A 22801-nucleotide genomic window follows, 5' to 3' on the forward strand; every position below is an offset into this window, starting at 1 on the left:
GGTGAGCAAAATGAAATCCAAGGAACATTTTGAGTTGTATGAATGTGACAGTTTATTCGCAGTACTTTCGTATAAAAAAGTAAACAATGTAGGTTTGTTCATTTAAGTATTTTACATAATTTAAGATAGAAGAAATACATCTGAGTGGATTCTAAAAGATGTAGTGAAGCTCACTTAACATAAAACACATTTTGCTCCTCAGTTGGAGCTTCACGCTGTAGCACTGTGACACAGGGGGCAGCAGTTATACTTGGTGATCTCCTGCCCTTGAGCGCAGTGTTTACACACACTGCACATCCAGAACTGGTACTCCTGGATCGGGAGCCCCGTCACAATGCAGGTGGGTAATTTTCCATCTGCCCTGAAAGAGGAAAAGAATAGCATGAGTCAGGAAATACTGTGATGTAAGGCAAAGAGAAGTCCGTAAAAATGCTCAAGGAAGTCAAACAGCTCTAAAGTGCTTTTAGGGATTGTCCAACTTTGTTGTTTAACGGCAGATCATTGTAATGTGCAAAGGCCAAAGTGGTTGTATTTAGGCTCTTAATTATTCATAGGTATATTTTTGGCAATCCTGAATATGGTCCTTGGCTTCTTCTGTCTCAGAGACGTCTCCATTTCACTGCATGTAAGCAAATGCACTACAACCCTTTTTAACTGTAGCTTATCCAAAACAAGCTATTATGCCTCTATTAACCTCGAGTAAGCTCAATGTGGAACATGATGATGCATAGACGTGTCTTTTGAGGGAAATAGTGGTATTAAAAGGTGCTTGAAATGTAACCTGTAAGAAATGTAATGCTCAAGTATTGCTAACCCTAATGAACAGACGTCATGTTACAATTCTTTTGCTGCTTGCTACAAAAGGAAAACTCTCATGTCAGGGGTACTTGAGTGAGTGACAGCAAACCACCAATCACAATCAAATCTCCAAAGCAAACTGACCCGGTGATTAAAGGTAAAAACACTGAATAAAGTGGTTTCATGTGTTTCTCCAGGGCAGTTCGGCGCTGCTAACCGAGCTAGCTCAGCTTGTTGCTCTGATAACTTAAGATCCAGACGTCCGTGACTAAAATCCTTCATCCGGTTAAATATCGTTAATAAAATACCAATTGTATAGCATTAATGTTGAAGAAAGGATGGTTTGCGGGGAAAAAAACTGCCTTTTCTTCAATTCCTGTATGTTTTCATATCGCAATATATATATCGCAGGGGAAGAAAATATCGCAATGTCAGTTTTTTACAATATCGTGCAGCCCTAATATGAATAGTGTTTCACTCTAGAGAGCAACTCATTTATACAAAGATCTCTATAATTAGAAGAAGCTATAGTCAAATATCTTTCAAAAATAAATTAGAAAGAGGTTCAATTAAGTCTGCAAATAAAGAGAAAATAAAAAAACATTAGAAGTTAAAGTCAAATGTCTAATAAAAATTGGACAATGTAAATAAAATAATTATAAAATAGATTTAAGATATGTATATATATAAAAGAAGCTAGAGTAAGAATGTGCAATAAAATCAAAATGAATTATAAAATACAATGAGAATATGTATATTAATATAAGAAGTAAATGGAAAATGTCCAATCAAAATAAAATAAATGTTTATATAAATAAAAGAAGCTAGAGTAAGAATGTGCATACATTATAAAACAAAACAGAATAAAAGTTAAATGTCCGCAAAAAATAAAAATGTAATAGAACTCATATATACCGTATATATATATATATAATATAAACCTGAGAAATTATAATAACAATGTGCACTAATACATAATAAACAAAGAAGAACATTATTAAAATATTCATATAAACAATAGGAAGTTTAAATTATGAATGTGCACTACTAGATATAATAAACCAAAAATGATTATATTATTAGAATATTTCTGAGTTGCAGCTACAGTATTTTAAATCTGATGTTATGATGCAGCCCTGCACTGTAGGAAGCTGCTCAGTCAGACGCTGCTGTGGCCTCGGCCCCTCACCCCTCGGAGGACGGGAACAGCTCCGCCCCGCTGCTGTTGTGCTTGGTGAAGATCTCCAGGGCCAGGTCCTCGTACTGCTGCCGCTGCACGGGGCCCAGGCTCTCCAGGGACTCCAGCTTGATGAAGGCCTGCGAGCACTGTCCGAAGCTCCGGTTGGCCGTGCAGCAAATGGCCAGCAGCGAGTAGATCTCCACCGCCGGGATGATGTCCTCATACTCACGCAGGTGAAGGGCTTCCAACACAGAGAAACAGAGATTCAACTTACAATCATATTACAGGTTATATCTGTTATATGTAAGCAATTCCCAAAGTTTAACAAGTGCAACATTCAAATGGCAGTTGAATGAAGTGTTGTAGAGCTGCAGAGATGGCCCGGCCTACACATTATTCTACAGACGTAACAACATTATTTGTTAGGTGCAGATGCTCTATAATTACACTTTAATCATTTAATGTTTATTAATTCAATGCTTACAAGAATTATGATAGAAAAACCCTCCAGTATCGTAGTCATATTGGTATTGCAAAATCAGTCAAAATAATCACAATTAGACATTTTGTCCAAATTGTGCAGCGCTATGCCACCAGGGGTCTCTAAAATCCAAACAGTAACCAAGGAGGAAGAAGTAGTCACTGTGATCTTTGGAGTGAGCTGAAAATCATTGGCAGGGTTCTCCTCCTCTCCAAATCAAACACAACAGTGATTCAAACTGGCAAAACCCTGACTTTATTATGATGAACCAATGGGGGGGGGGGGGGCAGTAGCTTCGTCTGTAGGGACTTGGCTAGGGAACTTCCCCGGCTCTAATCCTGATCACACTCGAATACCAGTTCACCTCCTGGGCCATGCCCAGGCGCCCTTGAGCAAGGCGCCTAACTGGTCCCTGGTGCCAGTCGACAGCCCTTCGCTCTGCCATCTCTCCGTTACTGCATGTTTGTGCACGTGTATATCAACTATGTGTGTATGTAAATAACACCAGAGCGAACCCTGAATTTACAATCAGGGATTCATAAAAGTCTCTCTTTCTGTTTTAAAGAAATCTTGGAGGGGCTGCGAGCAGAGTTGCAACACATTTGTTGCCAATCTTTTTCTCTGATTACTTTAGAACCAGGAGTTAAGAACTGTTTTACCGATGGCCGATTTATTCGTATAGGGCTGCTCTTCTCCAAAACAAATGTTGAATAAAGCTGGTAAAAAGACTTCATATTTTATACGTAAAGTGTTTATTAGACATTGTAAGGAATGCCACTTAGGTTTGCTCAGTTGGTTTCTCTGATCCATTCTCTGATACCTGATGACTACATATCTTTATCTGTATGGTCAAAATGTGCCATAGCATTGGATAAAAGGTTTTTTTATGACAGCACACAAGCTCAATGGCGATACAACACTATTACAGGTGATTACAATTTTGGAATCATTTGGGATTATATAAGTACACAACTCGAGAAAAGATACATCGTTCCACTGAAAACAAATGGTATGAGGAGAAAAAATGTATGACTTTGTGTTTATAATCAAAGCCAATCAGATTCTTACTCAAATTCTAAAAGGAGAAAATGCACTATGCAAACTAAATAATAGCTCAATGAACACGTCTTGTTATTGTGTGATTACATGATATTATTTTGGTACCTGTGGTCATGGCGTTGGGCAGGTAGCCGTCGTAGAGCTGCCTCTGAGCGAGCAGGAAGAAGTGGTAGGCCTCGGCTCCGCGCCACGCATTGTCCACGATACGATTATCTGAAGAGGAGGCATCTTCCTCAAGCAGCCCGGCAAGTGCAGTTGTTGCCTAAATACAGTTTTTTAAATCTTTCATTAGGAGAAAAATAGACAACATATCAATTTCTAGAATATATGTGTTAGTAGTGATAGATGACCTCAGACTTCTTCCCTTTGGCTTTGCTCTGCTGGGACGTCTTCACCTGCTCGTGGTAACTCTCTACGAGATGCGCTGCGAGCACGTAGAGCTTCTTCACCCGCAGGGGGCGCGTCCCTTTCTTCGCCTCCTCGTCTGCTATCTGTGAGGGGAGCAACAGTCAGATTCAGAGCTGGGAAGTAACTAAGTAGATTTACTCAAGTACTGTACTTAAGTCAACTTTTGAGATACATTTTATTCTACTTTGTACTTCTACTTCACTACAATTCAGAGGTAAATCGAGTACTTTTACTTCACTACATTTATTTTGTACATTTAGTTCCTTTACAGATTTGGATTACTGATGTGAAATATAATCAAGTGTTAAATCAGACTTTAGTTCCACCTGGAGTAAATCCACCAGCTACCCTGCAGAATACAAAGTCATTCAAACTAGCTGCACCTTTACCAGCTTTGAGAACACTTTCATGATCAATCATTACAAAACACATCATATATATATTATTCTGAAATGGGCAAACCTGGAGAATGAGTACTTCACTTTTGGTACTTTATATTTTATATATTTATTTATATTTTGACACTCATACTTGTGTACTTTTGTGTACTTTTACTTGAGTAACATTCTGAATGCAAAACCGTTACTTGTGACAGAGTACACTCTGGTACTTTTACTTGTACTCAATTACAAGATCTGAGTACTTCTCCCACCTCTGGTCAGATGAAATCAAATTGATTAGCTAAATATACATGCAAAACACAGCTGCTGGTATCTTCTTGCCAAAAGGTCAAACGTGGCCTTAAAATACTAATCTAAAGGTGCTGACGGAAGCTGAAAACACAAGGTAATTTAAGCTACATTTAGTTTAATTATTATTATTTTTATAGTAATGTAGAAACCGCATACTTAAACTAAAAGTATATATATATTAGGGCTGTCAAGTTAACGCGTTAATAACGCGTTAACGCAAAAAAAAATTAACGCCACTAATTATTTTAACGCGATTAACGCATGTGTATTTTTTTTCCTCGGCCGCCCCGTAGTTTCAGAGCGCATCGAGTTTAAAATACCATCTACAAGCTGATGCTGACAGCCTCGCTCCTGCCGCCCGCTTGTGGCAGACCACACTTCCACGCTCACCGGCAGGCACCGACTGGCTATTGGGAGGACCGGGAGGGTGTGTGTATGTGTGGCCCGAGCGAGCGAGAGAGAGACCTTCCGTGCATTGTTGTTGTTAGCATCTGGTGCTAGCTTGCTGCGCTAACGGATATAAGGAGCTGTTTACATGAAAACAGAGGAGCGACATTTCGCCGACAACTGCGCCGAGCACTTGACTTTATGCAGGAAGCCAGACAGTGGGACATTGTACGAAAAGTCAGCACACTCAGCACGGATAGTGCAACATGATTGCAGCGTCCAGGCAGCTCCCATTCGAGCATATGCCTTGAGTTGCACATAGCGCCAACGATCCATCACACACACACACACACACACACACACACACACACACACACACACACACACACACACACACACACACACACACACACACACACACACACACACACACACACACACACACACACACACACACACACACACACACACACACACACACACACACACACACACACACACACACACACACCACACACACACACACACACCACACACACACACACACACACACACACACACACCACACACACACACACACACACACCACACACACACACACCACACACACACACACACACACCACACACACACACACACAATTTGTATTGTATTAGGTTCCAGGTTGAATTGAGGCGAATATTTATAATGTTCAGAAGTTGTTGTGTTTAATATTCATGGGAATATTTGTCATTGTTCAAATGATAATAAACATTAGCATAAAGCATATTTGTCCACTCATATGTTGATAAGAGTATTAAAAACTTGAAAAATATTCCTCTAAGGTACATTTAGAACAGATAAAAAATGTGCGATTAATTTGCGATTAATCGCGATTAACTATGGACAATCATGCGATTAATCGCGATTAAATATTTTAATCGACTGACAGCCCTAATATATACATTTATTTAGTATCTATATAAATATAATATTGTAGAATTTGTGAGAAAACAGACTTCCGTCTTAAGACTAGACAACGTGTGTGTCGTTTATTTACACAGCTTAAGGTTTAACAAGAAAAATGTTGTAAACAGTTACTCTCAACATTCTATGTTTCCATGGTAACACACTGACAATGTCCAACAGTTACTATGTTAGTGTGAAGGGAAAATATCCCAGAAAAGGCACAGACAATGGTGATCTATGTGTCATACAGTTTCAGGGTCTGTAAAAATACATCTTTACTTAAAAGTAGCTTCAAACATGAGCCTACCTTAAACATGAGTTTGGCTGCATCGAGAAAATAGTGGGCTTTCCGATAGAGCTCCACCACCTCTAAAGTTTTACTCTTCTCCAGAAGATGTGAAGCGTACTTGGAGAGAAGAGATTTGATCTCCTTCATGTTGTGAGTCCTGGCCAGTTCCACTGCTTCGTTCCACTGTAAGAAAATGAAACAATCATTTAAAACTAAATCCAGAAACCATTACTTTTTCCTTTTAGCTAAAGTATAGAAGTCAGTGATGTAAATGCAACACATACTAGATTCTGGCTTTCATTCAAATCTTTTTGGAAATAAAAATCACTCTCTGGCTTCCCTTTCTCAAACCTTCCTTACAATGACCCTTGGTATGAAAACCCACTATGTTTCAGGATTTCTAGGGGTTAAACCGGAACAGGAAAGTCAATGAAATAGGAAAAATAACAGCCTATTCATTTCATTTCCCAAAACACAGCATTAACACAGCAGTAGAGATGGTAAGGACTGCTACTAACGTCACCTTCTTCTTGAAAAAGGGTCAAATACAGCCCAAATTAAACATAACTCAATGGTGATTGGTCCATTTTCAATATTCTGCACTCTGCTCTTTTTCTCTCGCATAACGTTGCTAAGGACGATGATCTGATCAAGGGTCTATGTGCACTCATATCAATCCGCAGAAAGAAGTCCGGTCAATTGAAACCCCATTAGTTTTCCTCTGTCAGAAAACAAAGTGGAAAACGTTTTTAATATTTATTTAGTTTATTTATTATGTGTAGAGTTGGTATGCAGTGGAAGGGACTACTTATTCTAAACGCGAGCAATACGATCATTTCTTCAATCAATGTGAGTGTAACGACCCAGTCAATAAAACACATCATTGGGATCCCGGAGCGAGGCAGGGTCAAAACCTGAGCAGAGGACGGTGAAACATCCATCTTGAGTCAAGTGTGAAACTTGACATTGGAAGAGCAAAGCTAGAGAGCAGCGTTCACACTTCCTGGCTAAATATCTCTGGGGGAGAGGATGGCAGAGGGAGGACAGCGGGTGCCACGGCGACTGTTGCGGTACAAAGCAAGTGTGACGCCGCGCCGGGAATGCTCGATGTGTTCACGCTGTCCCTTAGAAACCGCGGCGCCGCAGGATTTCTGTCCGTCTCTCACCTGGTTCAGATGGACGCAGGTGTCCACGGCAGCTTTGGGCTGGCTGCACTTCAGGTAAGCCTTCACAGCCTGCTCACACATGCCCACAGTGGCAAACATCTGTCCGGTTTCCTGAAACACACACATGGGGATAATAAAGGAGCCATTGATGTGTGGACAATTGCAGGTAATAAAGAAGATATCAAAGAGTTATTTCGGGTCGGATTTGAATGTTTTTGGCTCACGGGTAATAGCTTGTGGTTCTCTGGCAGCAGAGTGCTCAGCTTCTCTAGGCCCTGATAGTCCTCCAGCATGTAGTAGCACTCTGCCAGCCTCTCCTGGTTACGACCTTGAAGGTAGTACTGCACCGCGTTGACCCTTGAAATAAAAAATGATTTATATTGAGGCAATGTTTCCTTTGTCCAAAAACAATACTCACATGGCTATAACTAAACTGAAAGGGATGTAGGTTGCCTTAGTTACTATAACTGTACACCCTTGCTGTGGGGAATGCTGTTACAAACGTGATGAGGGACAGAACTGTGCACGAATGCCAACTTGTGTTTAGAAAAAGCATATATGAGGGTTCAGTATTTTGAAGTTGGAAAACGCCATTGATATATTATTAAGGAGTTTAGAGGCGTTTTGTAAAAAATCCACTCTTTTTGTTTAATCCTTAACAGCTTGGCATGGAATATTGCACTCAAATGACTGTACCTTGGTAATATACCCACTTGATCTCACTATGACTATTATCTTCAGCTGATGGTCAGAATGCATCCCATCATCACTTAAAGTGGACTCGGGTAAGGAAGAAATAACCTCATTGGTTAAGGTAGGTACCAATGTATCAATTTGTATCGATTGAGCAACCTTTACTATCGAAAGAGCCATTTTGCCCTCTCAAGTTTTATCTGGAGCCGCAACACATATTTGATAACACAGCTTATAAAGTTTTATATATAGTTATGCCATATAAACCTGTTTGTTTGTAAAGATATATGCCTAAGGTCTATTGCTGTTTTTCCCTTAACATGATAAACGAGAAGCAGCAAATGCTGTGTGCTTGTTCTGGAAATGCCTTTCAAGATAGCATTTTCTGTGGTTTGATCATTTCTCACAATATATCAAGCAAACAGGTAAGCTAGCATTTGTCTCTATCTGCAGAAATAAAATAATAATAATAACTAATATGTGACTTTTTTTTATTTTGAGTTATCCCTGTTTAGTTTTCCAAGTCCTACGTTCTTAAACTCAGGATTAACCACAGCCAGGAATATGCATCAGGCCGTAGACATAGAAGAATGTGACGCAAATATAAGTTGACAAAACATTAAAGCGTTTGATGCAGCAGAATTAACCGAGTATAAATCGCAATCACAATTTTAGAATCCTGCAATGTAATGAACTTGACAGAGTTTAGATGTTTAGAATCAGTCCAAAGAAGCTTGAGAAAAGATGAATTGGGATAAATGATGTAAATCTCAACATTTATCAAAATGCAGCCCTTAAGAATATGAAATCATACCTATGACGTGTATTCACTGCTTCTGTGCTAAATCCACTAATACATTAAACGACAAGAAAAACAAAGGGAAAACGTCATTTAAATACCACTTCTGTCTGTCAGCAAAGTAGTCCCCGATAGCATTGTACGCCTGCTCCAGCAGAGCGTCGTCACAGTCCCCGGAGCCCGATTTGAGCAGCTGGAGCACCCGGAACCAGTCCCCCAGCTTCATCCTCAGGCTGATCGCAAGGTCCCTACGGACAGGAAACACCAGCGATCAAACATAAAGCTCCGGTGAAACAGGTTTTGTGACATTTTATAAGAAAGCACAAAAAATAACTAAATGAATAAGTGCCATGGGTGGTTCCACGGGTACATTTAAAAAGGACATGGCAACTATTTCTAACATAAATTAAAACTCAACGACTGTGTATTCTTTTAAAATCAAATAGGATATAGAGCCGTTATAGACAGCTAGCCTGTGACTAACACGTACCTCTACATTTTTACGTGCATTTAGTTCATGTCAAGATGTATTTTGGAAAGTAAGTTTGAAAAGACAGTTATTGTTTGTTATAATTAGTTTGTCTGTACTGTTATTTATTCATTTAATTATTATTAATTTCGGTTTTATGTGGTGTTTTACTCTTCATTTCATTGTCTTTTTTTACTGTTGTTTTGTATATATTTTATTTTTTCAGGGAAGAGGAGTGTAAAAAAATGAACATCAAGCACACTTCTGTATTTTGTATGATGCAATGAACGGCTTGCAAAGCTGCTATGTTGCCAATAAAGAGGGAAAATACAAAAGAAAAAGGTACCTGCGATCCATATCCAGATACATGCGCTCGGCTTCCTCGAACCTGCTGAAGTAGGCGGCCACCTCGGCCTGTTTCATGGGCTCGCTCTGCAGGTTGCCCAGCCGTTTGACGAACTCGATGCCCTGGAAGTCTTTGCAGCGCACAAAGGCCTGCTCAGCCGTCTTCAGATCCAGCTTCTGGAGGGCCGCCTCTGCCAGAAGACGCCTGGAAGGTTCATCACAGGGAGGGTGGAGAGGTTCATCGTGAATCTAAATCTATGTGTTTGTCTGTAATCAATGAAAGTGTATCAATAGGATTCTATGGTTGTAACTCAATAAGAGGAGTACTCCTTAAAGGGATAGTTCAGATGGGGTTGTATGAGGTGTGGATCCATAGCTAGTATATACAGGACAGGCCCCCAGTTTGGTGTAACAGACAGGAGTTTAGGAACAGAAGATAAGGAATGAACTGATTTGCACATAAAACAATATCAGCTCATGTTAATGCCGTTAACACTCTTATCTGCTCCTGCTAAGACACCAGCCATTGACCAATAGTACTTTACCTTGCAGAACATAGAGCTGGCCAATCACTGTCTCTATTGGTTAATTTATTGTGTGACTTTGGTGAATTTGAACTAACTAAAGTTACACAATTACTCCAATAAATGAACCAATCTAAGCAGCGGTAGACCAGCACCACTGTGATTTTATAGGTTCAAATAAAAGTGGACTGGTGCATTTGACAAGGGCAGTTTAAAGGGCCGTCTCAAAACAAGAGGCCAAGCTTTTCCTAATACAGCGTGCACTGAAGCTGTATATTGAGGTGGATAAAACAAGTTTTGCTGCACCCCCTGTCCCGAAGCAGTTCACTGTCTAGCCTCAGTGCTGGTGATCCTGTCTGTTTCTCCAAACCTTTGGGCGTACCATGTATGGACAAGTACCTCATATAACCCTACTTCCAAACATTTGAACTATACGTTTAAGTCACAGACTGGAAATGACTCAACCAACTCCCATTTTATTTGATGTGGCCAGAGTTTGAGGGAAGATGCAAGAATTGACACACTAGCCAGAGAAAACACATGAGCTCCAGAGTCACACAGCTGCTTAAAAAGACTTACCATACATCTCCTATACTCTGCATTAATCCTCCCACAGCAGCACAGATTATATGACCTGACAACAAAGTTCAAATGTCTTTTGTGCAGACAATTGAGGAATAGATTTTAAGAGTCAATGAATGTTGTTACTTCTTATCACTTTTTCCATGTTTAGATTCAAATTACATTTAAAGGACCCCAGGTTTCTGCATGGCAACACACACCCCTACACACATCAGGAGTGTCCATTAAAACTACCCTATCCTATATCCTGCCTTTTTTATGGGAGACATCAGATAATCAAAACTCATCCATTTTGGGCGCAAACTTATTTTGTTATTTTTTAAATTCAGAATGTGTTTATAACTAAACCTTTTAATCTACTTATATTATTATATTTGTCCTCACCTAACCCTTCCACACTTTGCAGTGCTGCTCATACATGAACTGAAATGTCCCGTGTGCTTCGAGACAGACCACTTTCCTGTTGAGTTTGCATGATTGAAAAGGGATGAAAGAATTATGAAATTCAATTCAGTTCATTTACCAGACTCTTGGGTGAGGATTGTCTTCAATGAACTGCGAGGCATCTTCTATCCCGACTTTCTCTATCAAGGCACGACTGTCCCTCAGGGAGCGGATTTCAAAGTTGATGAGGTTGTCTTTGTTTGGTCTCTCTGGATCCTGTGGAACAAAATCCCAGAACAAAGCAATTTAATGAAAATCAGTAAGGAAAACTATTTAAAAAACACCTTCTTTATGAGGCAAAAAAGAGAAGAAACTCACATACAATGAGAAAACATATCTTGAAATTTGATTATATTCACCTTCATAATTTCATCCAGCAGGACCGATTTGATCTCCAGGTCTTCAAAGTTGCAGATGTATCCAGACGTTTGGATGGGTTCCTGTTTTGAGTTAGAAATAAAATACATGAAGGTAAAAGTTGCTAAATGTTTATTAAAAAGGCTCTATTATGCTGGTGGGGGTTCTCCCTCTCCTGTAGTGTGTTATATAGGATGTTGCATGTAAATGGTCTGCAAAGGAGAAAATCCCTGTGTTTACATCCATAACATAGTGACATCACTATGTAACACTTGCGCTTCTATGGCTAGCGCTCCAACACATTGTACGTGATAGGCTAAGAGACAGGACATGTCTAAACGGTTGACCAATCACAACAGAGCCAGCTAACCAATCAGAGCAGACTGGGTTCTGGTTTCAGACAGAGGGTGAAAAGAGGTGCTGCAGCACAGGCAGTATGAGAAAAACAAAGAGCTTTTTGAACATTAAAGCATGGAGACATGTCACATTAGAGACACAAAGTACAAATAAGAACCTGCAAATGAGCGGAATAGGGCCCCTTTAAGTAACAATAAGGCCATGCAGCTGACTATCACACAAACATCTTAGCACTCACCTCTGGGTCTAGATTTCTGAAGACGTACATCCTGGTCTTCTCCATCATGGCAAACAGGTCAGGGTTATCCTTCGCCCACTTCATGTCCCAAACATCCTTACGCTCAAACTTGGACGGGTCTCCTGCGGACGCCTGGTTCCCCGTGCCGTCGTCCCCAGAGGTCCGAACATCCAGGTCCAACAGAGTCAGAACGCCTGCAATGTCGATTATGGCCAGACGACTGGAGAAAATAATGATTACAACTTTATAAAACATTCAACAGCTTTCAGATTTGAGTGTGCCGAGCTGGTTAATAATAGATATGAAGAGCAACAAGTTGAATCTGCGTAAAAACGTTCAAGGCTTGCCTGGAGTTGCAGTTCAAAGACAGGTAGTAGGCTCTGTTGTTCAGAGTGTATTTGTGGAGCAGAACAACATTTGGGAGGCTGTATCTGTGGATGGTGCCAGACTCACGGCCCTGTAAACGTACACACAAACACACTCATTTTCATTTATTTTCATTGAATGATAAAAAATGTGTATAATCAAAACAGATATGTACATACCACAATCAGAGTCTTATCTGTTGCTGTAATAGAACAAATGGGATCGCGAGTTGCCTGAAACAAAACGCAAATGTATTTTATCCCAAAATGTAACATTTCCAATGTACGGAAGAGGATTAGTTTCCACATGCATAATTCTTTTTTGGAAATGACCAAAAGTAAAAAACAATGTTGAGTTCTGAGATTAAAGTCCGAATTATGTGGAAAAAAGTCAGAATTCCGAGATTAACGTTAGAATTTAACAAAACCTGTGCAACTGGAAAAATGTAATCTTCCTTACTGTGAAAGCTTTTGCCAAGTCTGGACTGCCCTCATTGGCTCCTGAAGGATTGCTGTCAATGTGGTAAACCCTGGAGAAGACAGAGAGTGAGAACAAATGAGGATGACGAGTCAGACAGACAGACAAACTGTTGCCCTGTGCACCGAGGTGAACTGCTGTCCAGGTGCTAGCATAGCTCTGGCAGAACACCATGTCCCACCCAGGCCGCCTGGAACCTCAGAGGCATTTGATTCAGATGAATGAATCCTTTACATTCATCTGAATCAAAGGTCACAACCCTACACGGAAACACTGAGCCAATAAACCCAAGGTGTCATCCACTGATTCACAGACCTTGTGGTTATCTTGCCTCCCTGTAACTTTCCACAATCTGCATTTTGAGTACTGTATGTTATAATGTTGGTACGAGCGTCCAGATAAACTAGTATCGGGGCCATTACTTATTGAGTGATGCTGTTGTGCCATTGTTTCTTCTACTGAAAGATGTCTAGCCTGTTATGTGGAGCAAACCCTTTGCCAGACATGTGAAATGGTAATATGATCATTTAGGAAGCACTGGCAGTGATCTTATTTATGTTGATGCGAAGACTGGATATTGAAAAATGAATCTCATTAACAATAACATTTAAAAAAAATGACCAATAAATATTTGAAGTGATTTTCAAGTTACATTTGGGAATGGACTTTGGTGTGGTGGTACAATGATTGCATAATTGTGTTATTTATTTAAAAAAGAACCTTGTGAACCGATTCTGCACTTAGTTGAATTGTGATAAGAATATCAAAATGTACATCCTAAATATCCACACACACACACACACACACACACACACACACACACACACACACACACACACACACACACACACACACACACACACACACACACACACACACACACACACACACACACACACACACACACACACACACACACACACACACACACACACACACACACACACACACACACACACACACGCGCAGCTTGACTTAAACTTGAGCCCCCCTTTCCAAGCCTCAAGGATCCTTCTTAGGATATTCTGCCACCAACACCATCACTTCATTTTATTATATAGTATATATATATTTTTTTAATACATCAGATATTTGAATGAGCCCAAGCCAGTGGAAGAACAAACCACTCAGCACTTTTATTAAGACTGCCACTGTGGATGGTGAGTGTTGTTGGTGAGTATTCTGAATCTGAAATATGATCAGATACTAATATTATTCATTTGAAACGTTGTTGAATCAATAAATAAAAACAGCTTGGATGCAGGCTTCTTTCGATTATCAAGTATAAATGTTGATTAATTGTATTAGTCTAAAGCACTTAAAGTGTGCTCTGTAAAACTATCAGGAAAAATCTAGTTTTACACAGGAAATAGATAACGGTAGATGCTCAGTATTAAATGACTTGGATTGGGATCGGGGTCAAATAAACTTGATGGTGAAACTTAGACATGGGCGATCTATTTTGTGCCTATCCACTTCCTGGTTTTATTAAATAATCATCTTATTACATCAGGCTTAGACTGAGCTCCGTTGAATAGTAAATGTCAGGAAACAGCTCACCTCTCTCTCCCCTCCTTCTTGGTTCTGGTCACCTGGTTGATCTCCAGCGCGGTCAGTTTCTTTGCCACTCTGTACTGCCACAGGTAGAACGCCTCTTTGGATGCAGCGATCACATGAGTCTTGGTCATAGTGACGAATAGTGGATCTGACCGAGGAGACAGGAGACAGGAGACAGGAGACACATATAGTTAGATATATATAATATGTAGGAATCAATTAACAGGATTTTTTGTTTTTGTCAAACCATTTGATTTCATTGTATATAAATAATTAGCAATTAGGTATTCACATTTTATTTCAGAATCAATAATACTTTATTGACAACCCTGGGAAAAGTTGATCGCATTCTGGGATGAAAATATAAATATTTATATAAAGAAAAAAACTAAGAAAAGAATATTAGAAATATAGACATAAGTATATGTAAAATGGTTTACATAATACTACAATATATTAGAAGAATAAATGTGGAAATAATAGAAATAAGCATATTTTAAAAACAATAATTATACATCAAAAGAATACATAAATAATAATAAAAAGAAAATCATAATATTAATAATAACTTGCAAGGTTAAAAAATAAAATGAATTCTCTTGCAGTTACTTGTACCAAACTGCTTTAAAATAAATCAATGTAAATCTTTAACTTTTTAAAGAGGAACAACTCTTTACTTTTCTGTGTGGATAAAGCCTGCAGATTCCCTTTGACTATCCATCATGAGGGCAAATGAGGAGAAATCTCCAGAAGTCACTTGAAGTCACCGTCTGAAACCCACTCAGACCCACTGAGCCGTTCAAATCTGCAGACTCTGAACGCTCTTGGCCGTCGCTTCTCAACAAACATTCGGCCTCGTAAAGCAGAGACAGAATGCTAAATATTTTGAAGCCGTAAAGATGCTAACTGTCTGTTTGCTATAGGATACTGGCCCATGAAAAACGTATCTGTGGGCGGCAGGTGGAAGAACGCCAAGCACCTTCTCTCTATACGCTGGGTGTGATGTCTCACATTGAAGCAATACACCAGCCTTATGGTAAATAAGGACTTTGATCAAACCTCTGTCGTCCCATCAGAAGATGAGTATGAGTCCCTTCTGTCAGGACACTGCATGCACGCCTATATAGCTCCTGACTAAGATGGACAAATATAACAAAAGACTCACATTTTTATGATGTTGAAAAGAATTAAGAGACCACGGCAACAAATGATCTTGTTGATATCAATATTCAAATGTCACTTTCTATAATCTCTAGATACTTTAATCTGCTTATAGCACTGTATAATTATAGAGTTTTGTACTCATAAGTATTCATTATGCTTTCTCTTAGTTTTCGTTTATTTATTTGTTGACACATACAAATGAATTGTTCTAGTAATTATAATGAAGTATGGAAATATAATATAATGTAAGACAACTATGGGAATTATAATACATTATCGTCATTGGAAACAAAGAGCCAATGAGTGAACAGCAGTTATAATGTATTAGATACTTTACCTTACAAGACATTATAAATATGCTTTTTAAATGTTATTATTATTGTTATGAAGCATTAACATAACAGACATTAGACATTAGATAGGAACTCACCAATGTCGATGTATTTGGAGTCCAGTGGAGTCCCAATGGAGTTGCACAGAATCAGGACGTACTGAAAGACAAAGTATTTTGACGTTATTCTACATAATTCTTTACCAAAACAAATACTACTTCTTTGAGTGTGTTTTATTTGTACATTACCCTGGCATGACTCCCAGACTCTAACTCAGCATCCTCCTGTGTGGCAGCGAATCAGAAAACAGGAAGCAAGACAATGGATAGGCTCTGAGTAATACAGCATGCTACTAGTGTATTTACCAACCTGAAATGTTTTATGGCTCATTCAAAGTAATTTATTTTACATTTTTTACTCTCCGGTCTTTACCTGAGGCTGGGTGTCATCCGCTTTGCTGGCCAGGATGCAGAAGTCCCCGGAAGTTGTGATGGACATCAAGCTCTTGACATATTTGACAAACTTCTCGTTGTTTTTGGTGTCCCAGAACACCACACAGTACTCCTGCCGCTCTGGCTTTGTGTAGGCGTACACCACTGTGCTGCAACAGTAGCCCCACTGTAAGAGGCATCCAGGTGAAGAAGTGAGAAATAGGAAAGAGATATGATCAAACACGAGAAACGTTCCTTCAAACAACCCTGTCATTAGCAGTAATCATTTCCCCCATGTATTTGTTTTTCAGGAAGTGAAGTAATAACCTGTACTTCTTATTCAAAATGTGGAAGCATGGCGTTATACTATCAATGCCAAACCGTAGCTTTAACAGACGATAGAGAATAATCATAATGCTTTATAGGCCAACTGATTACATATTAACACTCTACTATGACACATTTCACCCCATTTATAAAAAAAAAAAGAATACACCGCATGGTCCTTTTCAATGAGAATAGAAAAAGCTTTGTGACAGGGTGTTGTTGTTGCAGTAATGTTTTATTGGACATACACTCTCCATGTAAAAAGAGAAAATCAATGGTCAATGTATGTCTAATAAAGGAGCTGTTTGGCCACAGAAAGGCTCAGCTTGTTATTATATGTGTCAGACAATAATACCCTACCCTACAGAGGAATAAAAGGTGACGTAAACTTTCGCTTGATCCAATCTGTTTGTCATGTAACTTATTTGCCAGAAGATAGTCAAAGTCTTTGAGACTTCTTGAAGACCTACTAACAGACAGTATTAAGCAAAAGGCAAAGAAAAACATTTAGTTTCGCTGTATGTTCCTTTCAATAATGTTTTCCGACATTTAGAATCTGAGCCTGTAATTTACATATGAATACTTCATTGACTTGAGCATGTGTCACTTCATTATTGTCACTGTCTGTATTTGTGAATGTCACTATTTGTGGAAAATAGTGACATTCAAAATGGACGTATATTGAAGTTGGAGAATGTCCCAAACAATGACATTAGTCGATTAGACACCAAAATATTGAAAACACGGTCACCTTATCTGACTTGATAAATGCTGTGCAAATGGCCAGATTAGGTATTTTATTATAAGTTCTCGTGGTCGATGAGAACGTTTTTTACCATAATATAATGAGTTTAGAAAAAATGAATAAAAAGCAAGCCGAAAGTGTTGCCATGTACCTTGTAGTCTGGTCTAATGTTGGCAAAGTAGATGTAGGAGTCCACAGCCAGGCCGATCCGCAGCCCTCCTCCCTCCCAGCCAACTCCCGTCATCTGCTTCCCCGGCACTTTGAGGGTTCTTAGATGCTGTTCAAAAAAGAAAAATCTCAACAAAAAAACCCGCATTTTTTACATCTTCCAGTCTTGGGGTTACGGTTAATGCAAGGAATTACAATATCAATGAACGAAGAACTGTCACTAGTATTTGGAATTCATGAACTGTATGTAAATGACATTGCATTGTATTCGTACTGCATATGTCATGTATTAAACTCTGTAAGGTGTCAGTAAGGGAACAGAGTGATCACCCTCACCTCTCCAAACGGGGTGTAGAACTGCACAACATTGAACTCTTTGTCCTGATTTGCGGCTCTGAGAGAACCCGCCACTGCCAGCACACTGCCACAATGATTCCACTGGATACTGACCACATTCATCAAGGTGTCAATACACACGGGGTCTGAGGAGAAGAGACTCATCACCATTGGTAAACATTTCATTCAAGTGTAAGCCGGAGAATATACTGCAGTCTTTGAGGGTTTTTGTTTCCCTTACTTTCATCGTTCTCGTAGCGCATGATCTGGCATCTCCCATTGTCAAAACAGATGGCGAGACAGGGACAGTCGGGTTCAACGTATCCCCCGGTGCCTGAATACCAGTGGATACCTGCTATACTGATCGCTCCGGTCGCATTGCTGAGGCAGCTGATGGTCATTTTCACCTGAATCATAATGTCAAATTATTATTTTATATTCATTTTATGCAGATACACCAAGCACATGTAGTTAGAAGCAAGCAATGGAGTTTGTGGTGTGCTATGCAGATCAAGTCTTTTTGATATAACTAGGAGTCCCTTAGACAAAGTCCTACACTAAGGGGCTTTAAACAACATTTTATGGAACTTTATTAGGATCATTTCCTTTAATATAAACTTTGAAGCACAATATGTAATGTTCTGCCACTATTGGTTTCTCAATAAAAACAATAACAAAGGCAAAGTTTGGTGGTGTAGTGAAGTAGAGCTGGATCAGAGGAGTTTTTGTTGTAGTTTCACTCGGTAAGGATTCCCTCAATTATTTATAAGAGATCTTCGCCTTCCCGAAACAAATTACTCAATTCATTAAAACCCAGAATAAAGCAGTCTCACGTTAAATATTTGTGTTTTTCCAATTTAGTTCAGCGGATATAGGATGATAGCTCCAAGCTAACTGCTAACTTTGCTCAGCGTTTTCTCTGTTAACTTGGGCATTCTATGACAAGAGTTTTTCATCCAGTTGAAATATATAGCTAAGATCAACATTATCTGAAAAAAGTGGCATAAAACTGGATAAAATGCTAGTTGATGACATCTTCTGGCACACAACGCCAAAGAAAATACATTTAAAGAAATGCTACCATGACTATAATTAAGGATATTTCTAGGTTTTAAAATTGTAAGAAGCATTTAGGATAATGCAAGGACACAACAAAAAATAGCCCTCTGATACTGTATGCTAGTAGACTCTTCCTAAACATGCAGATATGTTCCTGGATTTATGGTCAGAAAATTAGCATCCTATGAGTCAGGAAGCCAGGTACTTCTACATGGGTTAATGCTAAAATGTCTTATTTACTTAAGCTCATGCACTCACTATGAAGTTTCCTTGATTGTCATAGATCTGCACTTCCCCGTTGGCCATGCCGAACAGGAGGATCTTGCTGTCTGGGGACCATGCCACATGAGCAAGCTGATTTCCCTTTAGCTCCTTTCCCCAAATCCGGTTTCCTACAACAACAAAACGCATTCATCCTAATGCACTTAATGGCACTCATTCCCTCAGTATGTGAACAAAGCAAACCTTGTCATGGGCGCCTAATGGATTTGAGGCTAAATCTGTTTGGAAAATGTTCATGATTGATGACTGTTTGTTCGATTTTTAGCTAAACATCTGTTTTTACCATCTACTGATCCAACAATGACCGCTCCATCTTCATACACAATGCAGATCTTCTGACCGTCAGCGTTCCAGCTCATGCTCCTCACCACCGACTTGTTCCGGTTGTTGATCATCTCCTCGTACCACGCACCTTTGGGAAAGGCCAAGATGGACCTCTTTAAAAGCCACATTTATTACATGACAACATGCACTTTTTATCTTATTGTAGTAATCACCTTTGTAGAGCATCCATACAATAATGAGCCCATTCTGGTCACTGGTTGTCAGCTTTTCATACTGTTCGTTCCACGTGACCACTTGTACTGCGCCTGCACAAAAAAAGAGAACATTCTGAGAAAGAAATTGGAATTATGACATTTTTCTCATGACTACAAATAAATTACCTTTTGCTATAATCACAAAAAAAATGCACACGAGGCCCTAATCCTCTTCCGTAGCCTTGCACCTCCTAACAATGGTTGTTATTTTATAATGCGATAATTTGTATGTTTGGCGACAACTGAATATCACTTACCACTGTGTCCGTCTAGAGTCTGGTTCATGGACAGATTAGAGGGTGCAGCAAGACCTTTAAGTTTGGCATCATCTGTTCAGGAAGCAGAAAGAGAGATCAGAAAAATAATGATTCTCAGTGAAGGAGTTGTTGAAAATAACTGTTTAAAAACCAGAACTACAGCATTGGATAAGTAGTCTCTAGCTAAATTCCAGCAAAGAGTTTAAATACTTTTTTCTCTTTATTGTAAGTGGCTTTGAACAACATCATCTGACTCACAGACGGAGTGGACAAGGTGGCACCTATTTTACCACCAGAACAGTGGATTACATTTTCAAAAGATGTATTACATGCTGTTCAAATCTCAATCACATGAGTATAACATGATTGCCTTGACTCTGAGAACGTTCACACAAAGCAGAATGTTGGGGAAATGATCTATCAGTTTTTTACCAGACAACTTTTATTTGATCCTTTTGTCAAACTCAAGGCCCGTGGGCCATATGCGGCCCGCGACTTCATTTGATGTGGCCCGCTAGAGCTTGCAAACAATATAACATGTTTATTATACGATTGAATGCCGCTAACTACATGTCCCACAATGCATCTCATTTTGTGACGCACTGAAGAGACTTGCAATTATTTGCCCTAGACTTCTGCTTTCAGACTTAGTTAATTATGAAGTTATTACCGTATCAGATAATAATCCAATGCAGAGGCAATAATGTAATATAATACATTATTTTATATATATTAAATATTTATATATAGTCTTAAAGTTTTGCACTGGCTTTTAATACTAGTTGAACATACAATTTTGATATTTGTATGTGTTTTATATGTTTCTAGTTATTGTGCTTTTTATCTTGTTTTTAATTATTGTTTTATTATTTTACTCCTATTGTGTTATTTTATATTTGTTCCCTGTACAGCACTTTAGTCAACTGAGGTGGTTTTAAATGTGCTATATAAATAAATAAAGATTGAGATTGAAAGTTACAACCGGCCCTTTGAGTGCAACCATAATGCTGATGTGGCCCGCGATGAAATTGAGTTTGACACCCCTGTCCTAGACCTATAAATTGCACCAAAAAAAAAATGAAACATCTTGAATCTTGGCCTTGGGCTAGAATATATCTATCTATTTATTAATATTATGCTCATTACTATAAATACAACATCAAGTCTTACCAATCATTGAAAATAGAAAAGGGATTTTATCTAGTGACATAATTGGCAGTAACCAAAGTCAATTTGGCTAGATTTTATTTATCTTTTTAATCCAGCACATCCCATAAACTGTAAAGCATTTCACATGTCAATTGTTTATAGAAGCCTGTGTGTTTGTTATTTTTGTACATTTCCTTTAGGATTAAAATTGTACTTTCGATGCAAAAAAACGGTTTATTTGCTAATGTATTAGCCCAGTTAAGGTATGGAAATGAAGGATGGAATTTACTATCAAGTGTTTAATTTATTTATTAATCTGCTTATTTTTTCTTGATTAATTTTTGGGCCTATAAAATGCTTAAAAATAGTGAAAATTGTCCATACCAGTCCAAAGTGTTTTGAATGTATTGTTTTGTTAGTCCAAAAACCAAAGATATTCACAGAAGAATGCAGGACAATAACATAAGAGACTAAAAGCAACATTCTCTGCCATTTTCGCCTAAAAAAATGAATTTAACGTTCGAAAATATACATAGTTAAGTATTATAACAATTAGCAGGACTGTTAGCAAGCGTAATTTACCTGTCTGACTCTCAAGCTTAAGCACCCTGAGGAGACCATCGTCTCCTCCACAGGCAATGAAGCCTTGATCTTTGTTCCAGGAGACACATTTCAGATGGATATTGTTGGGGATAGCAATCTATAAACACGGAAAAAGCCACGCTGTTAACCAAAGCCTTTGTATTAATTGATACACTAATTGTTGTAAAGTACAATAGTCTGCAGAGCACAGGAGGCTTGGAGAGACTCACCTTCTTGCTGAGGTAGATAAACATGGCAGGTTGATAACAGACCTCTGCTAATTGCTCACGGCGTAGTTATATTAGAACACTAACAATGCCTGACTGCTAAAGTTAGTTCACTTATTTTAACCTAGCTATGCTACATCATGAGGCCTCGATGTAGTCGATGTAACGTTAGCATATACCGTTAGCTTTGCTAGTTATCTCCTGTCAAACGCGACAGAGTTAGCATACCTACTACCAAAGACGGCTAACGTTAAATGTAGCCTCACAACCTTAAAGACCGACTACTGCTGTAGTTTATAACGAACGCATATTCATTAAATAAACGATTCAAATTCAAAGTCTCATTGCTTGTGTGGAGGACTACAGCTTCCCTCGGTCTCCCGTGGTAACCGTAAACCGGAAGAAGGTTGACCTAGTTTTTCTGGTAATTGTAGTTTTTAACCCCTCTTCTGAATAACAAGCCGTTTCTTTGACTCTATTACTAAAATAAGCTGTTCATTTGTTGTTTCTTCGGGAACTATATGTTTTAGTTTTTGAAGAAAAGCCAACAGTACTTTATTTGGCTTAGCCTGGATGTATTGTAATTA

General features: G+C 38.9%; 1 protein-coding gene across 1 annotated transcript; it reads right to left on the minus strand.

Annotated features, from left to right (window-relative positions):
* Positions 1 to 27: 27 nt before the first annotated feature.
* On the minus strand, positions 28 to 22599 carry wdr35 (WD repeat domain 35). The gene is made up of 28 exons (XM_034206027.1): positions 22218 to 22599; positions 21988 to 22105; positions 20257 to 20328; positions 19958 to 20050; positions 19744 to 19872; positions 19437 to 19570; positions 18361 to 18526; positions 18120 to 18265; positions 17767 to 17892; positions 16545 to 16730; positions 16361 to 16396; positions 16211 to 16271; positions 14620 to 14764; positions 13042 to 13111; positions 12762 to 12815; positions 12564 to 12673; positions 12217 to 12436; positions 11624 to 11704; positions 11344 to 11480; positions 9716 to 9919; positions 9002 to 9148; positions 7633 to 7765; positions 7409 to 7519; positions 6261 to 6425; positions 3869 to 4009; positions 3624 to 3780; positions 1988 to 2219; positions 28 to 361 (listed from the first exon to the last, which is right to left on the minus strand). The coding sequence occupies exons 1-28, from the start codon at positions 22239 to 22241 to the stop codon at positions 211 to 213; spliced, it is 3549 nt and encodes a 1182-aa protein (XP_034061918.1). The 5' UTR covers positions 22242 to 22599; the 3' UTR covers positions 28 to 210.
* Between the last annotated feature and the right edge of the window lie 202 nt (positions 22600 to 22801).

This window comes from Gymnodraco acuticeps, unplaced genomic scaffold (assembly GCF_902827175.1).
Source record: "Gymnodraco acuticeps unplaced genomic scaffold, fGymAcu1.1, whole genome shotgun sequence".
NCBI lineage: Eukaryota > Metazoa > Chordata > Actinopteri > Perciformes > Bathydraconidae > Gymnodraco > Gymnodraco acuticeps.